General features: G+C 44.6%; 1 protein-coding gene across 2 annotated transcripts in view; it reads right to left on the bottom strand.

Moving 5' to 3' along the window:
- DTX2 (deltex E3 ubiquitin ligase 2) overlaps positions 1 to 24,990 on the bottom strand; it is a 634,388-nt gene that overhangs the window by 306,091 nt on the left and 303,307 nt on the right. For both annotated transcript variants that reach the window (XM_086954786.1, XM_086954785.1), the window contains exon 4: positions 24,371 to 24,429. In XM_086954786.1, coding sequence (XP_086810912.1) covers positions 24,371 to 24,429 — 59 coding nt within the window. The remainder of the gene's footprint in view (positions 1 to 24,370; positions 24,430 to 24,990) is intronic.

Here is a 24,990-nt window from a genome sequence, read left to right as displayed (position 1 = left end):
TAAGCAGAATGAAGTCTGTGCTTTTGCAGACAACAGTGCCCATCACGTCATCAAAAGACGTATGATCTTCAAGTATCAAGGTCAGCATCGGAGATTCATGACCTTTTATCAACAAATTGCCCCGTGCATTTCACAGAAATGCTTAGCGAAATTCTAAATATGTCAAGTGCCATAGGCATCCCAGGCGTATTTAAGACCATTTTTTCGGGACTGTTAACATCATTTAAAGCAATTCTGGGAATCATTCCCAATTTTGTCCATTCAGTCTTTGGCGGCATACCCCTGATTTTGGGACTAGTAGCAGGCATTTTATTTTTGACCCTCCTGCTCAGATATGGCAAGCCAAAATACAGACATGACTCTGGCAGGGATGAAAGAAACTATCCTAGCAATACGCTACCGGGACCGAATAACTAGAGTCCTTGGATTGGCCAGGTTGAGAGATCTGAACATGACCTGGTTTCTTTCATTCAGACCTATATGGCAGACCTGCATCTTACGTGTGCTTCGATGTATGCTATGCGGAGATGAATGCGTGTTGGACACCTGTCTTGCACTTCCATCAGCAGTGCCAATGGATATTGATACTTTGCTAAGTCCTATAACGGCTCACGCATTGTGTTGTCCCCAGCGGCTACTAATCCTGATGACGGCATTCGTTGAGACTCCTGTGCTATGACTAGGTGGTGACAGTGGAGCAAGAAATAAAAGCAACATCACCCAGGTACGACTTTCTGTGAGCATTGCTGATCCAGACTTTGATGATAGCAATCATTCTCACACCTGCCAAGTTACAGCACTATCAAACTTGGTCGAACTGTCACCTGATTTTGTAGACCAATTCTTTGAGAGCCTGTCTGATCTGATGTTCTCCCCTGAACAGAAACAATTTTTGAAAAGCATTCCGACACACAGAGTTCCCATGAACTCTGAATTCGGCCTTCAGTTTTGATCAACAAAAACTACTGAAAAGCGTTGGAACTCTATTCCCCCGTTGACCATTGAAAGTTTTTTTTTAATTGAATTTTTTTTCAAAATATTTACCTTTTTTCTGGCACGAAAACCTTTGCTTAAAGTAAAACTATTCATAAAGAACAGAACTTCTATTTTTAGGTAAATCTAGAGACATAACTTTACATCAGCCTCTAGCACATGTTACAGCAAATGCATTTCTATGTGATGAAATTATCTCGCCCTTCTTTTCTGTATAAAGAGATATTTCATGTGTAAATTTTTTTCAAAAAATCGTTCACTGATTACATATGCTATAATTTTGAATGATTTCTATGTGTAGAAGACGTACAGTACCTTTATTTCCATGTATTTTTCAAATACGCCATTTCAAATGCAAATATGTATTTTGGGGTGGGTAATGTTACACATGCATCTTATTGCTTTCGTTTTTAGTAATTTGATGGACATAAATTCGTGGAATGGGTGTCGTGTTCTAATCTAGGACCCCGATCAATACTGTGACCTTATGCCCCTATACGGCTATAATCTATCCATAACCCTATAATGGCATAAACGATCAGAGCCATATTTCAGCCATATTTCTGAAACTCGCCTCTGCAGCTCATTACAGTAGATGACACAGCAGAAGCCACTATCTTAGATTCCTAGATTACACTCCGAGTTCTTCAACAAGATAAAACTCAGCAACCTGGGAAAGCCCCGCTTGCTATGTTTTGATTAGTAATAGAACTCTAATCAGCACTGAAAGGACGATCACTTCCTAGTGACATCTTTATTGACGTCTTATGTCCAAAAAGGTACGTCAAACAAGGCACCTTTCAGGTATAAATATTACCAACGTTGCCTTAAGCAAATGCGGTTACATCGATGATAGCGATGGTGTGGTGAATACAGGAGCAGAACAGCGGTCCCTTGCAGAGCTCAGCAGATGCAAGCAGCCCACGGACGCTGCCCCTCCTCCTCCTTGACGCGCTGAGAAAGTCGCTGTCTTTTCTCCTGCCGAGAAAATCCAGCTCCGGCGTTTCCAGCCTACTCTTGCGAGTGACTGGGATATCGAGTCCTGAAAGGAGATACAAGACCTCCAACATTCTATTCCAGAGGTATGGTGTTGACTAAACCCTTGGAGAGAATTCTTGAAGCAAACCTTGGCAAAACCAACTTAACTTAAACTGCTACTTACTTACTCCCTCCCAAGTATTAGGCTTAGGTCAGGTACTCTGGGGTAGGCGTAGTTAGAAGCACCAGTTGAGTACGTTAGCTGAATGTATATATGAATGTATATATTTTATTCATTTTAAACCATTGTATGGCTAAGAAACCATATCAATGCTTTTACAGTACTATTTCGCAATCCTCCTTTTACTGTACGCACTTTTTATAATAACTAGTCTTGCAATTGTGGCAATTCATTTCTCTTGCATGAGAAGAAAGACTGTTCAATAAATAATACCTTTTATTGAAAACGCCCGTCTCTCTATTCTCTGCATCTTGGTGAAAGTAATCTGCACAACTGACTGAGTAAAATAACTGTCTATTGTTTCACACGACTCTAGAGATTGACTCTTATTCTAAGGAGCAAAGTTGTCATGTTTATGCGGTTGTTGGAAAACTGAATCCCTTCTTGTCTGTACCAGGGAAGCTGATCACTTCCTATTCAGTCAAGAAAGTTTCCAGTGACCTCTGAGCTAGTTGGTAACAAACCCAATTAAGTTTAGCATAGTCAGTAGAGACCTGGAAGACCGCAATTCTACGTCTATACTACTGTTTATGTTATTCCAATGTGCAGGGCCTATAGGGAAAATAGGAACTACACTACAGGACAGGACATTAACAGTCATGTTCTTTACCACTCAAACATAAAATGAAAATTGTTAGACTGAATGCTATTTTAATGACTACACATTCATAATCTAAAACAAGCATTTGCAATGCAATAGGCATCGCACTAGGAAAGTTTGAGCTATTGGTATTGTAAATGACAAATTCTTTATTTATGTGTTGGTTTTGAAAATAGCAAAATTAATAGCTTTGTAATTTAAAGTGCCAATAGTTTTAACTTGCGCAAATTTGACACCTATAGCATTTGTAACGCAATATCTGTTGTATTCACATGACTTAGATGTATTGATATTACAAATAACAATGGCTTGTAATTTTTTTTAATAATTAATACTTAAAAAAAGTTATTGTAATTTATGACAACAGCTTAAACTTTTGTAAATAACTTTTGTGAAGATTATGTTCATTGTATTTTATTATGAAGAAAATCCAAGAACAGAAGTGAAATATTAACATCTTTTTGTGACATTTGTAATAAAGCTTGAAACATTGAGAGAACATATTTGAAACAGTTGTTGTTGAATGATTGCACAGATTGATGCTGTGGTGGCGCCGAGTGATATTGTGGTGGCGCTGAGTGATATTGTGGTGGCGACGAGTGATGCTATGGCGTTCAGTGATGCTGTGGTAGCGCATAGTGATGTTGTGGTGCCCGTGAGTGATGTGGGGGTGGTGCTGAGTGATGCTGTGGTGATGCGATCGATAGAGTGAGGGCGATAGATAGAGGGGGGGCGATAGATAGAGGGGGGAGGGCGATAGATCGAGGGGGGAGGGCGATAGATAGATTCATAGAGTAAGGGCCATACATAGATAGAGTGAGGCCGATAGATAGATAGAGTGAGGCCGATAGATAGCGTGAGACCGATAGATAGATAGAGTGAGGCCGAAAGATAGAGTGGTATTGTGTGGACTGTGTTGCATTCAGTAGAGTGTAATTATGTGGTGTGTAATTATGTGGCACTGAGTGGTATTTGGAGTGTATGTTGCATTGAGTGCTGTGTAATTATGTGGCACTGAGTGGGATTTGGAGTGTATGTTGCATTGAATGCAGTGTAATTATGTGGCACTGTGTGGTATTTGGAGTGTATGTTCCATTGAGTGCAGTGTAATTATGTGGCGTGTAAATATGTGGCACTGAGTGGAATTTTGAGTGTATGTTGTATTCAGTAGAGTGCAATTATGCGGCGTGTAATTATGTGGCACTGAGTGGTATTCGGAGTGTATATTGCATTGAGCACAGTGTAATTACGTGGCTTGTAATTATGTGGCACTGAGTGGTATTTGGACTGTATGTTGCATTAAGTGCTGTGTAATTATGTGGCACTGAGTGGTATTTGGAGTGTATGTTCCATTGAGTGCAGTGTAATTATGTGGCGTGTAATTCTGTGGAACTGAGAGGGATTTGGAGTGTATGTTGCATTGAGTGCATGATGGGGCCCGCAGTACAGAGGCTTCTAGGCGTGGGGAACAAGGGTTTACACCAGAAAGCAATCCTAAATGGGGTTTGTAGCGCTGGAAAACAGGTGCATAAGTAAAACAAATGCACCCACCAATGCCGGAAAACAAGACTCGGCACCGTTAACAGGCATCATCCTGCAACAAGCAGCAAGCCACGCACACCACTCACAAAGAGCATCCTCTTCTAGACTGACACAGAGTACCACGAGGAGCGCAGGCGTCCCCTGCAGCTTTCATGAAACCCATTCTCTGAGCACCACATCTGGCACTCACCGAAGGAGGGGGGCATGGATGCTGTGCAGTGGGGCACAGAGGCACAACTAGAGCCGAATTTCGGGGGGGAGAGGGGTGGGCTACAAAAAAAAGGCATAGTGGAGATGCAGGGGCCCTAAGAAAGGGCTGCATGGGTGCGCTTTAAAAAATACATGGTTAATTTTAATAAGGCGAACTGCAGCATTGCATGTGCCAGAGAAGGGCTGCGCATGACACCTCAAAGCAATCACGGCATCCACGCCATTAAACTGAAAATGCGGCATGGGTGCCCTTTAAAAGCAAGCCCAGGACTGTTTCGCGCGTGGGCGCTTGTGCCCGCTGCTGCATGCGAGAGATCAACTATAGGTAAATAGTAAAAGAATGCAATGTCAGGGGAGCCTCACCTCGAAGAACTGACAGCGGGAAGGTAAGCAGAATAAACGCTCGTGAAATAAAGTGCAATTCCTCAGGTTAGGTTGGAGGCACAAAAAATTGTTCATGTGAATACGGCGAACAGTGGCATTGTGCAGGCCAATGAAGGGCTGCACATGACACCACTATGCAATCACAACACCCGATCCTTAAACTGAAAATGCGGCATTGGTGCGCTTAAAAAAGAAAACATTGTTAATGTAAATATGGCTAACCGTGCCAGTGAAGGGTGGCACATGACACATCTATGCAATTGTGGCACCCACGTCCTTAAACTGTAAGCGCGGCATGGGTGCCCTTTAAAAAAATTAATTGTCAATGTAAATATGGCAAACCGCAGCATTGTCTGTGCCAGAGAAGGGCTGCGCATGACACCGTAAAGCAATCACGGCACCCGGCCATTAAACCGGAAGTGCGGCATGGGTGCCCTTTAAAAAGTACATTATCAATGTAAATACAGCGAACCGCAGCATTGCGCGTGCCAGAGAAGGGCTGCGCATGACACCTCAAATAATTCACGGCACCCGTGCCATTAAACTGAAAGTGAGGTATGGGTGCCCTTTAAAAACCCGCAAGTTACTCCCCAAAAATCATGTGAAGGCCGAAATGTGACAGCAAGGTTTCAGGTGGTGCAATACGCAGGACTAAAGGATCGAATATCTGCGCTGCGTGCTTGAAAGTGCACAGACTTCCATACTGCTGCCGCATTCTGCTGGTCCTTTCTACTCGCCAGAGAAGTCTGTTTTCTTTCCAGTCCGGCCCCCCTTTCATAGCAGGAGACAACCATCACAATGACTGGCCCTTGGCAGCATGTCATGGCAAAACAGAAAGCGATCCGGCGTTTGTAGCAGTGTGTATTACGGAATGGGATGTTTAAAGCAGACTCTCTGTGTGAGCTACGTCCTTTGTGATGAGAGACTGTTACTCAGCTAAGAGACACCAGACAGAGGGGAGTAGCAGCTGGACTGTGCGGACACATCCGGCCAGGGGACACGACTGTTACTGAAGCCAGCTTCTAGCAACAGTCTATAAAAGAAAAGAAAAAAATATATATATTGCTCGCCGCCAAAAGTGGCAGGGGAGCGGCTTCCTTTGAAGTCTGTTGGGGGGAGGAGCATGGGGGGGTGGGGGGAGCAGCTTGCTTTGAAGTCACAGACAAATTGTGTATGGAGTGCGATGTGCAACGTGGCTGATGTTGTGCATGTGCCTGGCTCACATGAACTGATTATAATCCGCAGCTTGGGGAGACTTTTCGGACGCCTTACTAGAATCTCGACAAAAAAGTATTGCTAAAGCAATGCTGTAGGTCGAGACCTAAAAAACATACTGACCAAGCAAATCATTTTTTGGTTTTGTATCGTGTCTTACCAAGCTTCACAAATAAACACAGCACATGTTGCATCAGTAGTGCAAGATTACCCCAGCAACCAATCTACTGCACCTACCCACCCACACAATACAAACTGGACAGAATGTCCACTTTACACCCCTGCACAGTATAGGCAGAAGGAAATAGCAACAAAGTAGGTAAACATGACCACGACCTGGGCAGAGAAATAGAAATGTTGAAGTGCAGTTGCAGGGATAAAAACATAAGTTACTTACCTATAAACTGTGGTTCTCCAGTATCGGTGTCTTTCATAGATTCACATGCTTGAATATTCCCCGTCGTCGAAGTGGGAGTCCCACGGTACATAAAATAGGAGTAATAAATGCATATATAAATAAAATTATAATTATATAAATATATATATATATATATATATATATATATATATATATAGTACAGTAAAATATGCAGAAAACTCAAAAGTACCATAGAACAGAATAGGCCATTGAAAGCCTAAGGGAGAAACTCAACTTGGCAACATATCAGTGTCATTATGCTTTTGGTCCAAATTCCAGCCAATCAGGCTGTAGCTCCCTCTAGAACCTTCTCCTCAGAAGCCCAAGACCTCGGATTTTCGTAGCACAGAGTAACCAAAAGTGCCTGAGGAGAAGAGAGCCTCTGAGGGGAGGACGGGAGGGTCGCATGTGAATCTATGAAAGACACCGATACTGGAGAACCACAGTTTACAGGTAAGTAACTTATGTTCTTCTGCAGTATTAGGGGTGTCTTTCATAGATTCACATGCTTGAATAGGAGTAGAAAGCAGTAATCATCATATAAGTCATAAAGGTAACAGTAAGTTCAAGCATATAAGAAACATATATTAAAGAGAAAAACCTTTATGACTGGAGGCGGGTAGCAACAGAGGCTCACCTTTAATGGAAAAGATTCCGCAGCACCGCTTGTCCTACTGCTGCATCTGCGGCGTCTGTTGACTGCAGACAGTAGTGCTTCGTAAAAGTATGGCTGCTCGCCCACGTAGCAGCTCTGCAAATGTGTCGCAGAGGTACCCCCGCAAAGAGGGCAGTAGAAGCTGACAGCTCTAGTTGAATGAGCACGTACTGGAGCTGGAAGAGGCTTGCCAGCCCGTTGATGACAAAAGGTAATGGCAGAAGAAATCCACCTAGTAATAGTTTGTTTGGTAACAGGTTGTCCTTTGCAGATCCGGCCATAGGCTACGAACAGTTGGTCAGATTTTCTGAAGGATGCAATGCGCTGAATGTAAAACTTGAGACAACGTTTCAAATCCGGGGAATGTAATGAACGTTCCGCAGGAGTTTGTGGATCTGGAAAGAAAGTTTTTAAGATTACTGGTTCATTGAGATGGAAATCACTGGGAACTTTCGGAATAAATTTAGGATTAGTATGTAGTGTTACAGCCTCTTTTGAGAACTGGAAAAAAGGAGGCTGAATGGTGGAAGCCTGAATGTCACTGACACGCCTAGATGACGTCAAGGCGAGCAATAAGGCAACTTTCCACGTGAGGAATTTTAAGCTTGCTGAATGGATGGGTTCAAAAGGAGGGAGGAGGAGCTGAGACAAAACAAGGTTTGAACTCCAAGCAGGTGGAGGACGCCGAATAGATGGAAACATACAGAAGAGGCCTTTGAAAAACTGTTGGATTCTAGACGAATACAGTGAGGTAGAACCATCATGGCGGAAGCGGGAGAGAGCCGCCAGAAAAACATTCGGAGTGGAGTGGGAAAGTCCTGACTTTGCAAGGGATAGGAAGAAAGACAGGATCTGTTCCGGTTTGGCGGTCATCGGATCCAAGGCTTTGGTATGGCACCAGACACAGAAACGCTTCCACTTCAACTGATACATTTTAATGGTGGAAGAAGCACGGGCGTGCGCTAACACCTCTCTACAGTCAGCGCCAATGGTCAGACGTGCAAATTCATGGTGTTCAGGTTCCAGGCATGGAGATGGAGGTATGCTGGATCCGGATGGCAAATCTGCCCCTGCTGCATTGTGAGGAGGTGAGGCAGTGGATGAAGCGGAATTGGTTTGTTCTGGGAGAACAAGAGCAGGTCCGAGAACCATGAGCGCCGCGGCCACTTGGGCGCGATCAAGATGATGTGGCAGGGTTGAAGCCTCATCCTGTGCAACAAGCCCGTAATCAGAGGAAGCGGAGGGAAAGCGTAGCTGAAGGCGTTCAACCAACTGATCGAAAATGCATTTCCGATCGACTCTCTGTGGGAATGAAGACTTGCAAAGCTTTGGCATTTCCTGTTGGTGATTGTCCCAAAAAGATCAATCTGCGGCTGGCCCCACTGGCGGAAAATTAACTCGAGAGTTGATTGATTGAGTTCCCACTCATGGTTGTCCGCGAAAGATCTGCTGAGCGAATCCGCCAGGACATTGGAAACACCCGGCACATAGATGGCTGTGAGATGAATTTGATGACGAATCGCCCATTTCCAAATCTCCTGTGCTTGTTGGGAAAGCAAAAGGGACCTTGTGCCGCCCTGCTTGTTCAGGTAATGCATGCTGGTGGTGTTGTCTGTCCTCACCAGCAGAGATTGGCCTTGAACAATCCGTTGAAAAGACTTCAGGGCAAGGAAGATCGCCAGAAGCTCTAGGCGGTTTATATGCCAAGTGCGTTGGACCGCAGTCCATTTTCCTTGTACGGACAGACCTCGCGATGTGCTCCCCAGCCCTCCAGGGACGCATCGGTGGTAAGCGTCAGAGTCGGAGCAGCGTCTTGAAAAGACCGACCTTTTGAAATGTTTGGAGGGTGAGTACACCACTCCAGAGCCTGCTGAATGCAGGGCGTGAGAAGGATCCTGTAGTTGAATGATCCTGAAATCTGTTTCCACTGCTTGTCTAACTCCTCTTGGACGACCCTCATATGTAGTCTGCAGTGGGGAATCAACTGTATAGCAGAGGAAGCCATGCCGAGGAATGATTTCAACATCCGGACTGAAACGTACAGTTTTGACTGGAGGGACCGTACCATCTGAAGCATACGGTCTTGTTTTTCCTGGGAGACAAAAACCATTGCCAGCTGAGAATCTAGTGAGGCTCCTAGAAAATCTCGCCGCTGAGATGGGCGAAAGGTTGACTTCTGGCAATTGATGGAAAGGCCCAAGTTTTGAAACAGGGAGAGGCAAGACTGTGTATGCTGGATTGCCAGTTGGAGGTTCGGAGCCTTTATGAGACAGTCGTCCAGGTATGGATAAAACTGTATGCCTTGTAGGCGCAGAAAAGCAGCTACCGGGGCCATGATCTTGGTAAAGACCCTTGGTGCTGAACAGAGGCCGAATGGTTGGACTTTGAATTGGAAGTGCAACTGTCCGACTGAAGCGTAGATACTTCCTGTGTCTGGGGTGAATTGGCACATGGAGATATGCGTCTTGGAGGTCGATGGCTGAAAAGAATTCCCCTGGATTGAGATAGTTCAGAATTTGAAGCAGAGTTAACATCTGAAAAGTTTTTGAAATGATAAATTTGTTCAGGGCCCGTAAATCCAAAATTGGACGCCATTCTCCCGACTTTTTCTTGACTAAGAAAAACCAGGAATACAATCCCTTGACGTGTTGACCTTGCGGCACCACCTCTACGGCTCCTTTTTTTGATCATCAATTTTACCTGGGCCAAAAGTTCTTTGAGGTGGGGAGAGGGGGGCCCCGAAGGTGGACGAGAGGGAGGGAATTTTGTGAACTCCAGGGTATGTCCTTTGGAGATAACGTCCAGGACCCATTGGTCGGAGGCGATTTCGGACCATTTGCAAAAGTACTTTGAGATGCGACCTCCAAGAAGCACAGTCGGCAGAAGAAAGGAACTGGGACTGTCACTGCTTTTTGTTGGTTGCGCCATCTCTATAAGTTGTTTTCCGTTGGTATGGTCTGGCGGAGGACTGACGATTTTGGGTTTGGTAGGAACCCCTCTGCCGGTTATCGTTATAGGTATTGTACGAACGATATTGGCCCGATCCTCGAAAAGTAGAGGAACCTCTGCCTCTACCTCAAGCCCCCCGAAAGGGCCATTTCTTGTACTGGAGGGTAGCTAAGGACTTTGCAGTGTCGGTGTCCATTTTTTTCGCCTCAAGGGCATCGTCTACATGTTTGCCAAACAGACTCCCAATCGTAAGGCAAGTCCAGAACTTTTGCTTGTACCTCTGGACGGAAGGTGGTAGATTTCAGCCAGACTTGACGCCTCAAGACTGCAGCCCCAGCCAATAGACGAAAGCCCGTGGAGGAAATGTCGAGCGCGCATTCGATAATTTCGGACGAAATTATCTTTCCCTCCTGAATAATGGCTTGCGCTTCTGCACGGATGGCCTCGGGTATTTGAGGAATCAGTGCGGCAATCTCGGACCACATTTGGCGGTCGTAACGGCCCAAAATAGCCAAGGTATTTGCCGCCCTGACAGTAGTGGCCGCCATTGTTGTAAATTTTTTGCCTATAGAGTCCAACTTGCGGCCTTCCTGATCAGGAGGAGACGCGAGTGGTGTAGCAGGATTGCGAGATCTTTTCTGTGCTGCTTGAGTGATAACCGAATCTGCTTTCGGTTGTGACACCAAACAGGCCGGAGCAGACGCCGGAGCCTTGTACTTCTTGTCTAATCTGGGCAAGACTGCAGGTACTGAATTTGGATGTTCCATTAATTTAAGGCCCTCCTGCCAAATAAAGTCAATGATTGGTATTGTGTGTGATTGCCTTTGTGAAATGTCCTTAAAATCATACAAGAAGCATTCACTTTCATGTTGTTGTTTCTCAACAGTGAGATGAAAGCGCTTTGCAGCACGGACCATCAAATTATGGAAATTTGCAATGTCCACTGGAGGCGATGCAAGAGGCGGAGTGGAAGGTGTTTGAGCCCTGTAATTGTCCCACTCATTCATGTCGACGTCATTGTCGTCGTCATCAGTGTTGTGAGGATCAGGATCCTCGTTAACAGTGTCAGGATGAGTACCCCCCCGGTGATGCGGGTAGAACTGGTGCAGGTGCCTGTGGAGGTTGAGGTTGAGGCTGTGGAGGAAGTTGTGATGCTGGAGAGGCATGTGTAGATGGAGGGAACCTGCGGTTAAAGTCATCAAGCATGTGCTGCAAATTCATGACCAAAGATAATGGTATTTGCGTTACCGGTTCTGAAGTAACTGCTTCTGATTTGTCAACAGGAAATAATTTGTTCCCATCTTCGACGTTTTCCTCTTAGTCACCCTCATCACTGTACTCCTGGCACTTTATGTGCAAATCAGATGGACTAGATGCCTGTCCGAACAGTTGTTCCACCTCTGAATCGTTTCCGGATTCTTCCCCACCAGACTGAAATAATTTGTCTGGAAGACTGGTTCCACTCCTCACTGGACTCAGTTGAATGAAAGGTACTGTCCTTAAAGAAGAAGCAGTAACCACTGTAAAAGTGGCAGCTGTAGCCACAGGTAGATGAGATGTCGACAAGCCCGTTGACCTAACTGTGGCAGTTTTAAAACCAACCTGAGGCGTTTGGGTCGTCGTTATAGATGTAATCGACGCTGAAATTGAAGGCTTTTTCTTAGTCAACGAAGATTTCGTGTCCGTCGACGGAGTCGTCGACGAGAGTGGAGCTTTACTCGTCGACAATGATGTAGACGTCGACGGGATGACAGCCATCGACGAAGTCGTCGACGATGATAAGATGGCCGTTGACGGAGGCACCGACGACGAGACTGCCGTCGACTAGGATGGGCCCGTCGACGAGCTGCTTTTAGATGACTTGGTCTTCGTCGACTGTGTTCGTGTCGACGATGGGAGCGTCAACGATGAGATCTTCGTCGACGGTACTGATCTGACAGTCGTCGACGAGATCTTTACAATAGCAGTAATGGGTCTCGTCTCCTGGGCTGTCGTCGACGAGGTGATAGTCGTCGACGCAGTACTGGATGACATAGTACATCATGTCGTTGACGTAGAGGGCACAGTCACAGACTTCGTCGTCGCTGAAGACATCGACAGACGCGTCGACGAGCCCGTCGACGAGCCACTGCCAGATTTACGAGAGGAAGGCAAGGCTTTGGGCGCAGACATCAGAACCAGGTCCCGTAGACGTGCCCTGAAGCAAATCCTGTGGGGAAACAATCCTGGAGGATTCCAACAGTCTACTCTTCTTCAGAAAAGGAGATGGAACCTCAGTTTCAAACCCACGCTTCTGAGAGGATTTAGAAATACTAGATGACAAACTTTCTACCTCAGAAACCACAGACTCTGAAGTCTTCAACTTCTGTAGCCACAGAAGGAGACGGGCCTCTCTATCCCTCAGAGTCTTGGGAGGAAAAGTGCGACAGTACTTACAGTTTTTACTTCGTGGTCTGGGTAGAGACAGTAAATGCATTTACTGTGTAGATCTTCATGGAAAAGGCGCAGTTTACCACAAGAGGGGCAGGCTTTAAATAAAGATTTCTTATTTGAAGACATTTCTTGAAGAAATAAACAGCTAGAGTTGAAGAAAACTGAGCAGAGCTCAGGGAGACTCCCTTCACACGACGTGCGGTAGAAAATCCGAGGTCTTGGGCTTCTGAGGAGATGGTTCTAGAGGGAGCTACAGCCTGATTGGCTGGAATTTGGACCAAAAACATAATGACACTGATATGTTGCCAAGTTGAGTTTCTCCCTTAGGCTTTCTATGGCCTATTCTGTTCTATGGTACTTTTGAGTTTTCTGCATATTTTACTGTAATATATATATATATATATATATATATATATATATATATATATATATATATATATATATATATATATATATATATATATATCGCACAAACATCCCTCCAGAAAGAAGAACGCGGAAAGCCAAGGGGAATACAGGTCAGGTAGGCACGCTTTATTCTTGCTACAGCAATGGCGGCGAATGCATTTCGGCAACTCTCGCCTTCCTCAGCGCCCAGTCATTGCAGCATGTCCTTGTCCACTAATGTTCCTTCCTGCTTTAAATCGCTCCAGCACATGGCGCTCCTCCCCCTCATGCGGTCGGCCCATCCTGTCGGTGTCCGTTTTGATGTGGGACTTCAACTCCCAGAAGGCACTGTATCGGCTCAGCTGGGTGGATGGCGTGGGGAAGTAAGGCGGACTGTGGGTGGGGGTAACAGATCCTAGAGGTAGAACCTTTGAAATCCAGGATAAAATAACGTGCGAGTCGCAATTCGTGGTTTATCAAATACAGTGTTTTTGTGGCAAGAAATATATTGGCTCTACAATCTGCCCACTAAAAAAGAGAATCCTTGAACACACTAGAGCTATCCAGAACAATGATTTAACCTATGCAACAGCTAAACATCTAAAAACTCATCCAGGAAAAACTTGGAAAGATATGAAATACGCTGGAATCGCCATAGTGGGTGAAAATGAACGAGGAGGTGATCGAGTCACTCGATTAAGAAGGCTTAAATCGAAACTAATAATAAGATTTAAAACTAGAAACCCGTGGGGCCTCAACGCCGATGAGGAGCTTTATGTACACTTATAATTTTGACGAACTGAATACCATCCAGAGATACACCCTTTGACAACCAGTGACTCTTTGTTTTTTACAAAAGATAACCAAATGCAATACATGTGACAGTTATATAAGAAAAAATGTTTTAATTGTCTTTGCACAGTGAAAGCTGTAGATCAAAGCATGAAACGGCACAATTGGAATCAAAGGCACTTAGCCACAAACTGTATATATGGACACTCAGTCCTTCATCCTCCATATAGTGGCAATTTGCGCCAGTCAGCATGAGCAGACTCAGCTATGCAATTACTTAATGTCCATTGGACATCATGCGCAATGGAGACCACTTTCTAAATATAACTAAAGAGTTCTAATTGTGCCGCGAAAATGCCGCGATCCAGCAATTCATAGTGCACTGTTTGGAATAATTTTGACCCAAAAACTACTGAGCCCACAATGCATCTTAACAGCCAAGTGGTGTCTCCAGTTATTTAAGGCAAACACTAATGATGAACAAATATTTGTTACCGTGATCAGGGACAGCTTGATGTCCGAAACGCGTAGGTGGGGAACCTACAGAAAATAAACCACTAATTCAACTATCGAAGTAGTGTGCGGCGTTTTCTCTTCTGGAGAGTTTTTGCTGTAAATATATATATATATTATAATTTTATTTATATATGCATTTATTACCGCTATTTTATGTACAGTGGGACTCCCACTTCGACAACGGGGAATATTCAAGCATGTGAATCTATGAAAGACACCCCTAATACTGGGGAATCAAAGTTGCATAAATAAGCAGCCTAGCAAGGGTGCCATGGACCTTAATTAGTAACATACAGTTAAACTTGCACAAGGCCAGCAAACCATTTTTTGTTTACAATAAATGAATGAAGGTGCAGATAAATCTAAACTAATGGAGCCCATACCAAAAAGAACTCCTACCCATGCTATGTTTAACCAGTACAGTAAAGTTACATGTACATTTCTGAAACAGCGAGTGGGACTCACTATTCAGGATGGGAAGAAATCCTTCCTGATCATAGTACTTTCAACCTAGAACAGATAGGGAACTTACAGAAGAAGTTGAAAATAAATATGGAGGGGGAACAATGGCCAGCATCCTTGCATTGGCAAGAAGCTAACAAAAGCAAACATGAGTCCTAGGTCCGTGTTATGAAACAGACTATGGAGAAACTAGAATATCAAGTAAGCTACCTCAGAAATAGCGTCGGGACTTGAGCTCCTACTGCTGCACCTCCTCCTTACTTATTTCCCAATATTACTATACAGCAAGATAATGAGGAGCACAAAAACCCCACGAAGGAGGATTTGCTGAATGTTTTCTACCATGCGGGCCATATCCCTGGGACCAGGGATGTAATAGGAAATGGGACAGCGGCAACATGTAAATAACTGATAATAAAGCACCAGATAGAAGCTCACAAATAGCCAGATATGACGCAGACTTCTCTTCCGTAGAGCTGTCAGAGTGTTCAGTGCCAATTGGCCATTGAGATCATTTTGAACACAGCCCCACCATTCAATCAATTAATCAAGCAGGATATATATAGCAATGCTATTCACTCGTGAGGGTATCCAGGCGCTAACAGCCATCTGCTTGGATGGAATCATTTGAACAGATCAATCTTGAGTCCCTTCCTGAATTCTTGAAGATAGGTGAGTTCTGAAGGTGGAGGGGGGAGGCTGTTCCAGGACTTCGCGTCAGGGTTGGAAAAGGAGCGTACTCCACTGCTGCTTTGGCAAATGCAGAGGATGAGAGGGAGGCAGAGTGCAGGTGTCTGGAGGGTTGGTGGAAACTCAGGTGGTGGTTAATGTGTGCTGGTCCTTGATTGAGCAGGGCTTTGCAGGCCTGGGTCAGCATCTTTAATTGGCATCGAGCCAGTGGAGGTTCTGGAGGTGTGGGATGATGTGGGTCCGTTTGGGTGGGCCGAGGATGAGTCTGGCTGCTGAGTTCTGTATGGTCTCCAGTCTCTTTAGGAGGTGTGTGGAGATTCCTCCACGTTGCTGTAATCCAGACAGCTAGTGATGAGGGATTGAGTGACAGTGCATCTGGTACTGATTGTTAACCATTTGAAGATCCTTCGGAGTACACAACGAGTGAGGAAGCAGGCAGATAAGACTGTATTGATCTTTCTTTTCATGATGAGAATGCTGTCCAGGACGATGCCAAGGTTTAGGATGTGTCTGTAGGAGTGAGTGAGGGTCCTGGTTCAGCAGGCCCCCTGGAATAATCGTTTCACGGGGAGGTGTTGTTCCCAAAGATCAGTACTTCTGTTTTATGAGAGTAGAGTTTGAGAAAGTTGTTTTGCAACCAGTCTGCGATGCTAGTCATGTATGTGCGGAAGTTGTCCCTCGTGGTAGATGGGTCTTCAGATAGAGGATGAGCTGGGTGTCGTTTGCATAGGATATGATGTTCAGTCCATGGGTTCGAACGATGTTGGCCAGACGGGAAAATGTAGGTGTTGATCAGAGTATGGCTGAGGGATGAACCTTGCAAGACGCTGCATACGTTGTTCTTGGGTTCCAAGTTGAAAAGAGGGAAGCAGATTCTCCGAGTTCTTCCTGTGAAGAAAGGATGCAATCCATTTGAAGTTGTTCTCTTGGAATTACCAATCTGATGAAGCCTCTTCATCAAGGTGAGGGAGGACAGGGTGTCAAAGCCTGGTGAGAGGTCAAGGAGCGTCTGGGCGTTTTCCCCAGTCTAGAAGGGTTCTGATATCGTCGGTGGCAGCGATCAGGGTGGACTTGGTGCTGTGGATCGTATGGAATCAGAGATATGGGCCGGAAGTTCTTGAGCTTCTGGGTGTGGGTAGATGGATTCTTGAGGAGTTTGACTTAAGCATGTTATTCCATTTATCTGGGAAGGTGGCCGAGGTGATGGTTGCGCTGAAGATGATGGTGAGCTCATTGCTGATGGTCCAGTTTCAGAGGTTGAACATGTGGTAGGGACAGGAATCCGTTGTAGCTCGAGTGGATGGAGTGCATGATGGCTGTTGCTCTTTATTTGGTGATCTGATCCCAGGCAGTAATGCAGTGGTCAGAGTTCGTGTCTGTGGGAGCGAGGAGGGGGGTTGGGGTTCAAAGTGTTTGTAGGTGGTGGCGATCTTGTTGTGGAAGAAGTACGGCAGGGAGTTGCAGAGCTCTTGGGAAGGGGTGATGTTCTCTGTTGCAGAAGGGTTGGAGAACTACTTTATGATGCTGAAGAATTCTTTGGTTGTGGTTGGAGCTGGCTTCGATGCGGTTTGCTAGGGCATTCTTTTTTGTCTCTTTCAGCAGTTGGTGTTAGTGGTTGAGCAATGTCTTAAAGGTGGCGCGGTCTAAGGGCTCTTTGCTGGTGCAACATTTCATTTCCAGTTGCTTGTAGGTTTGTTTTGTGGTTCTTAGATCCGAGGTGGACCTGCTGGCTTTCTTGGTGGATTTCCTGAGCTTGGTATGATGGGGGCGACCCAGTCAGTGCAGTCGGTGATCCAGTTTGTATAATTCTTGACAGTCTGTTCAAGTTTAGTTGTGGTCTCAAGGTGGGAGGTGTTGAGGGCGTCATCTCATTGGCTCTCGGATACTTTGTTCCAGCTGCAGTGTGGGGTGCTGGGAGGCTTGATGGCAGTGCAGGAGGTGCTGCGATGGTGAAGTGGACAACTGAGTGGGCCGTCCAGGCGAACTCAGTGACATGCCTGTACCAGACTGTCGCTGGCTGTGAAAATAGGGTTGAGTGTGTGTCCTGCGTTGTGGGTGGGGTTGGCTGTCTTGGCGTCGTTAGAGTAGTTGAGGTGAAAGTGGAGATCTCAGAGAAAGATCTAGTGTTCGGTGTCAATGGCAAGTGGTGCAATGAATTTGGGAATAGTGTCGCTGAAGCCTGAGGGTGGTCTCGGAGGTCTGTAGGCGAGGGTGTTTCTGCAGGCGGCTTTGCCATCTGTTTTGAGTTGAAAGTTAAGGTGTTCCATGATCAGGGTGGTGTAGTCTGCAGTGGATGGTTTCCTTGTGGAGGATGACAATTCCACCTGTGTGTTTGTTGATGCAGTCTCGGTGTGCTATCTTGTAGCCATTGGGCATGGTTGTAGCGATATCCGGCGTGGATGCTGGGATGAGCCAGGTCTCAGTGTGGAAGATGACGTTAGGGTTAGAGGAGATGATGGTGTCCCAGATCTCTATGGCACTTTTGCAGAGTGATCATGCATTGAGCAAGATTCAGTGGAGTTGCCAGAGCGCAGTGGTGGCTGGGGTAGATTTGGCGGTTGCAAGTGCTTCGGATTTGCAGGAGAAGAGACTGTAGCGGCATCAGAATCTCCTACCGTGGAGAGGTGCAGCAGCAATTGTTGTTGCGGAGTCTGGGGTGCAAGGCTATGATTTTTGGCACTGGTGTAGATGAGGGTGGTGCTGGGTGCGGTTCAAGCGTGTTTAACACAAAGGCTGTTTTGCCTTTGACGCGCCAGCTGATCTGCCAAGTGGCAGCCTCCATCGAGTAGGACCGGGGAGGGGGGCTGGGCAGGGTTAGCACGAGGCAGGAAGAGGGAGTAAAAAAGCTGCAGCATGGCGGGAAAAATTAGCAGGCGGCAAGCCGAGAAAGCACAGAACGGAATGGAAATACAGTGATAAGGTTAACAGAGCACAAGAAACTAGAGTAAAAAACAACCTTAGAATTGTATTTCCAACCTGTTCTGCGGTTAACAGCACAAGAATCATGGGTAAAAACAAAAACAGAACGGTTTGGGAATACAATACTAAGGTTAACAGAGCACATGAACTAAAGGTTAAAACAACAACAGAACGGGATCAGAATACAATACAAAGGTTAATAGAATACAAGAAATAAGGGTAACAACCTCAGTAATGGGGCCAAGTGGAGTAGCAGTGGGAGCCCAAGCAAGGCAGAGGCAGCAGAAGAGTTGGCACAGCATCATTACTCAAGACAATCTAAGAAGGACAGCAGACTGACTGGCTAGAAGCAGAATTCACAAAAAACGCAGAGGCTCCCCTCACTCAGTCATGCGGACAAGCAAAAACCACCACGTTAATATCCAGTACCCTACTTCCACTGGGAGACTCACCATTCACATCACCTGGACCCATTCTGCATTAGGAAGGAGCTCCCTAACATTAAAGAAACCCCGCCCAAATCCAATTCCATGTATTTGACGTGTACAGACTGAACTGGCTGATGTGAATCAACATTTGCATTTAGTGGTACCAAGTGAAGTGAGAGACCGGTTGATTGAAAAGTCTGATTTGCAGAAGCAAGATCCCCGGAAATGTGTTGAATGCCGCGGCAAATGTGGTGAAGAATGACAGGAGTAAGATTTTGAACTGCAAACAGAACAAAAGCAACTCTCCAGCAGATTATCAGGACTGGCTTAATGATGCCGAAAGGTATTCAGGCAGTGCCTGTGTGACTGAGATGGAGCTGTAGGTGCTGCATTTGTAAAGGGATTATTATCAATGTGCTAAATCAATAGCCAGCTGTACTGGACGGCTAAATGAAGAAGTTGGTCAAGCTAGTGACTGTCGCAAACCAGAATTTCACCTCACAAGAACTAAAGAAGAAGAATGTTGAATCTAAACTGATGCCTTTATAGTTACAAAATATGCCACAGAATGTGAAGGTGAGGACAAGAGAAAAAGAAGGGGGAAAACCGGGGAGGGAGTGAGGGGAGGGAAAATGGAAGAAGCGGATGAGAAACCCCAGGAGAGTCTTGCTTGGCCTACCAGAAACTGGGTCATTGCAAAAATGCATTCTTTCAATACTGCTTTGAATGTACCTGGTCTCAACTAAATACGCACATTCAACCAGATCACACAGAACCCATATCCTGAATAGCCTGATAGGTGTTGACTGTGCCCTAAATACTACGATTGCCATAGATCAGAAAGGCCCTTATGTTGATTGTATAAAATGAAAAACCCACCATATGCATCGATAATATCGGTGCAAGCTCATCTGCCTTGAAAAGCTCTGGACGGCCTATGCTCCCACATTTGGGCTTCAGACTGTTTACTCTGTAGCGTCATGACCGCAATGGATTTCCCTTGCGCTACTGGTGCAGGATCATGGTGACCAGAAAAGGCCTGTAGCATAGTAATCTGCTGTTTTAGTCTTAGTGAAGGCTGGGCTTCCTCCTTGCTTCTACTTTGCAGCTGCTACAGTTCACCTTGTTGAAGCATCTGAAAAGAATGCACAGAATTGCAACTCAATTCCCACATTGCTGTTTCACACACTGTTATCCTTCTACTACTCACCACCAAAACTCAGCGTGTTCCAGTCCCAAGTTGCACAAATACGAATTTCTATTGTTGTCCGCCTAAAATATTACCTTCATCCCTTGGTCTACCCTAAACCTGATGTCCACCAGTGAGGAGGAGGTACCCCAAGACTGTTCGATAATTAAGCATATAAACAAACTCTGCATTGAGCGGAATGATGCTACATACTAAATTGAGAGTTAATGTATTTTGTAGATGGACTAGGTCTTACAAATGATGAGAAAGAGCTGGGTGCCAACTATGCTGTATGTAGAATACATCAACTTGTTAAATGCCGTCCTTCCCCCAGTGTGAGACCTGCTGAAATCATTGCACTCATGCAAGCATGCATTTTAGTAGATAAAAAAATTGAACTTATACTTAAGAGTCTGTAAATTCAGTTACAAAGTCACACATGACTTTGGGCTTCTCTAGATGTAATAAGGATTCCTAACTTCTGCAAGTACACCCGTAAAAACGGCTTTATATACAGAATTTGTTTAACACTTAACACCTGCAATTTTCTGGAGTAAGAGTAAAGTGTGCAGCCCATCAACATCCACATTATGAAGTGTCCAGAGAAAAAACCCTCGCTGATACAGCTTCTACACAATTTGCCTTGTTGCAAACCAGTGATGGTGCTTTGTATGTTATGCAAACAAATTCCTAACTGTACCTTCCCTGAAAGGTCTGTTTTTGTTGCAGGAGCAAGCCTCTGAAAGTGAGAAACTGTAGAGGACCATACAGAACAGCACAAGGGTCCCGGAAGATGTATGGAGAGTGCTCCGGGCCTGTAGTCGAACCAACATTTTTACTTCCCTACCTTGCACAATTGAATTATGAAGCTGCATATGTCTTGAAACTTGACTCATGCTCCTTCAAGCTTTTGCTTTGCACCCTTCTTTCCTTCAACTGCTCACAATCATTGAGACTTATGCCTCTCCTGCTTGTCCAATAATGCTGAGTACGGGCTCATGTCCACTTCCATTCCTTATCTTCTTCATTGAGGCCCCATTGTACACCCCCAAATGGACTTAATTCAAATGTCCAACTGTGCCTCTTAATCTTATGTATAGAATGCCTTCCCTATGGCATACTCTTTCACTAACGTAGAATCCAGAAGGAATATGTACTTTTCATTTGTGGCAAGAAAGCCTATCCTTGGATGCCTCAAGACTGGGCTGGAGTTTGCTATGCCGGTTATGCAATCCCTGTCATTCTGACATTCATCCTCTTCATCGATGGAAACGCCGCAAGGTCTCCAAAATGAACTGATCGTTTTCTATTTTCTTTCCCAAACATGTTGCAGGCAAGCTATCGGAGAGACCGGACAAAATGCTCGAATGCTGCAAGTAGCAACAAATGTCACAGCCATTTCACTAAATCGAATTTACGATCAGATGGATGCCCAGAAAACAAAGCTCTTACAGAATAGATTAGCACATGAATATATCCCCGCAGCCAAACGGCGGTCAGGGAGTTTGCCAGAGTACGGTGGAGAATGTTGCACTCCTCTTCCAAACACCTCCATCAGTATCCATTAGCAGACAAATATTTTTAAGAGCAGCATGAGGAAATTACATGCGATTCAAAGTGGCTTAGACTTCAGCAAGCGGCATCTGGTGTTGATTAACTGGAATATTTCGAAATTGGGAAATAAAAGATTTTTGAACTAGTGATAGAAGTTATTTTTACAGCAATAATCATGTTTTGATTAAACAAATTATTTCATTAGGTTTTATGCTATTGAATTGTTGTAGGTTTTCAGCTCATGATGAATAGGGAGGGAAAGAGAGAATGCAAATTTTTCGTGCACCATGTTGTTTCTATTAACAATTGCGATGTCATTAATACACTTGCTTAAAGTACACACAAGCCTTATTATTTTACACAATTTAAAAGCACACTGATTGTTATTCGGTGTTGTGCAATACACATTTCAGACTCATCTATTCTAGTCTGCACAGACTCTTTAGGAAGTTGGTAAAACAAAGTGAGAACTGCAGAACCGAGTACGGTTAGCGTTTTACCCGTGCTTCTTGTGACGAGAGTCAAGATCTTACATTCTTCCCAAGAGAAGAGCCTAGGCGTCAGCTCATTAGTGCCTATCTGAAGTGGCATTTAAACACAGGTTCTTTTTTGCATTTGTCTGCATTGAGTAATAGTATATATGAATGTAGCACTGAATGTATGGCTTTTAGCTTTACATGCTCCAACTAACCAGGGGTCAAATGATCCATTAAAATTGCATTTTTGCTTTCAATCTTATTTTTAATGCTTGCTGGCTATTTTCTTAAGCAGGAGTTAGACTTTTACGTGCTACCGAAGTGTATTTCAACTTTGATAGTCTCCACCAAAAATATTGTTACCAAAGGGAGGTAACTTAATTCTGTTGGACAAATCTCACTGTAGATTCCGCAGATAAAGACAGTCTCAAAAGAACATCTACTAAGAGGTAGGAATCGGTAGAGCCAATTAACTGAGGAACCAAGGCAATTGCTTGGGCTGAGAGCAATATTTGGCAAAGTAAGCAGGTGGTCACCAGGTACATGACAACTGCTGGAATGCCTCTGGTGAGAGCGTTAGAAGCAGTTATTTTCCTAGTGGAGTAGGCAGAAATGTGCTTTTGAGGGGTACTCTTGGCCAAGGTATAGCAGGTAATGATACATGATGAACCAATCTAAAATGGTGTTTTTGGTCATCGCCTTTCTTGGCTCCAACAGAGCCCACAAAAAGCAGGTCATTCACTGTTCTGTCCCATGTAATCTATGTAGTATGAGACTACATGTCTGGGATCCATTCCAAGTCTTTCCTCCTCCTTAGGGGAATGAGTGGGAGAAAATAAAAGTCAGATGGGTAACAAGGCCAGGTGAATGTTGACACCACCTTGGGCAAGAAGGCAAGGCAGAAACACCTCCGCTAACTCCTGTGAAGTGTTTGATGGAAGCAGAGTTCTGGAGGTCCCAGGACACAAACCAATCCAGTGTGTTCAGGGCCAGCAGAAGTTGTCGCAGAAACAGCATCTTGGAAAGTTGTTCTGCTAAGTAAGCAAATTTAGAAGGCAGAGTTTAGAAGGCAGAGATCCTGGTTGAGCCTCAGACCTCAGTCCTTCTTGGAGACTGATCAGCAAGGAGAGTAGATTCCTGTGCTCCTTTCTTCCAAAGGCACAACATCTATGCCCCCTTATTCAGCAGAGCAAGGTCCTCTTCCTTCAGAAACGAGGCATAGGCCGGAGAGCACGTCCTGGCAGGAGGAGGATGGGAGGGACAGGAAGGGCGTTGCCTTTCTGAATCAGCTGGATGGCACACCAGTCCACCGCTGTCAGATTCAAATAGAAGGATGCATGTGAGGCCTTTCCTGCCCCCCCCCAACGTTTCACTGGCAGAGAAAACTGGTTCCACTAGAGTCAGATTACAAGGGAGAAAAGGCTTGGCAACCTAAGAAGCTAATTGCAATATTTTCAAAATGTTATACTTTGGCTCTTCAGAGGAGAACATCTACTTGAATGTTCCTGTAGCTTAACGCACTGTGGTAAATGAGGAAAAGGATTGTCGACTTGGCATTCTTCAACTTCGGACAGCAATTATCCTCATCAGACATGGTTAGGTCTTCAGATTAGGATCTGAATAACTCAAGGACAATTTCATGGCCATGAAAGGAATTTTTCATCAAGGTAAAGTCTGGTCTCCTAATGTGCCACCTGGATAACTTCAGCTAACTCGGCGGGTGGCGCTAGTAACGACTACCAACGTAGCCCAGTCACATGAATACAGCGGCCCTCACCATTGTTATTGGTTTATTGTCAATTTATTCATGGAAGGTAATTAGAAGCATTTTAACTCTAATCAGTGAGCACTGTAATCTACCCTTTGAAGAGAACAGCTTTTTCAAGCACACTACCCCCCAAAAAGGTATAAAATAAAAAAAATACTTAACACATAACGTGTAATATGGTCTTACACTGCCATCGCAGGATTCTGGGGACATTCACAACCAATTTGGTCTTCAGCTTAAGAGCTTACCAGAACACCTTGATGGAAGTATCGAACCAGATTATACATTTGGCTGTTATGAATGATGTCGTTTTCAGTCTCATTTTGAATGTGCTGGTCTTAGAAAGTACTTCTGAAAGGTTCTCCCACCATCCTAAAGAGTAGGCCACTTCAGACAAGATACTACAAAGGACTTGGTTCTTACAATGTGCACTTAGACCTGTGTGGAAAGAAAAAGGAAGAACTCCGTAGCAATATGTCATGCTTTATTTGGAAACGATTCAAAGATTCCACCGCACACCATGATATTTTAAAAAGTACATTTTCTGAAGACACATTTGGAATGTCTTACCTGCCAATGCTTGCTTGATCTTACTATGTCTGTGCATCTGTACTGGTAAGGTCTGCACACTGGTAAAAAGGAAAATGAAAACATGTAATGCACTTTAATGTAATTTCATTTATGGACATGAAAGAAAAGATCAGTCACTGTGAACTTAATCTTAGAACAAGAAGTCCACCTTTCCATGGGCATTGGTTTAAAAAAGAACATAATGCACTTATTTGGTAAATGTGTCTGTTCTTCCATTTAAGTACTCTGAATACCAAAGTGTGACCCCACTGCAACCATGTGAATTCTAATCTACAAAGTCACAGCCGGTTGGCAAGAGGGTGAATAGTGACAAATTATTCCCTTACTATTTCATCGAGGTCTGCTCTATTAAAATCAAAAGGGACAACTATCCATATTTTTGGACAAGGAGGTGGTGGCAAGCTAAGCCAATGCCAGGATATAAGTCAACAGTTTCCAATGAAAGGTCTGATCAAAACAATTGCACACTTGTTAAATAAATATTTGTACCCGATCTGCTGCCTTGTAACTCACCATCACAATCAGAATAACAGGAATCTTGACTTTTGAGGAAATTACTCTTTTTTTCAGGATTACCCCAATAGTTAGCTCACCTACAA

The sequence above is a fragment of the Lissotriton vulgaris genome, chromosome 2_1 (assembly GCF_964263255.1).
Source record: "Lissotriton vulgaris chromosome 2_1, aLisVul1.2, whole genome shotgun sequence".
Classification (NCBI taxonomy): domain Eukaryota; kingdom Metazoa; phylum Chordata; class Amphibia; order Caudata; family Salamandridae; genus Lissotriton; species Lissotriton vulgaris.
Note: the sequence above shows the minus strand (reverse complement) of the source record. Positions and strands in the feature narration are given on the sequence as shown.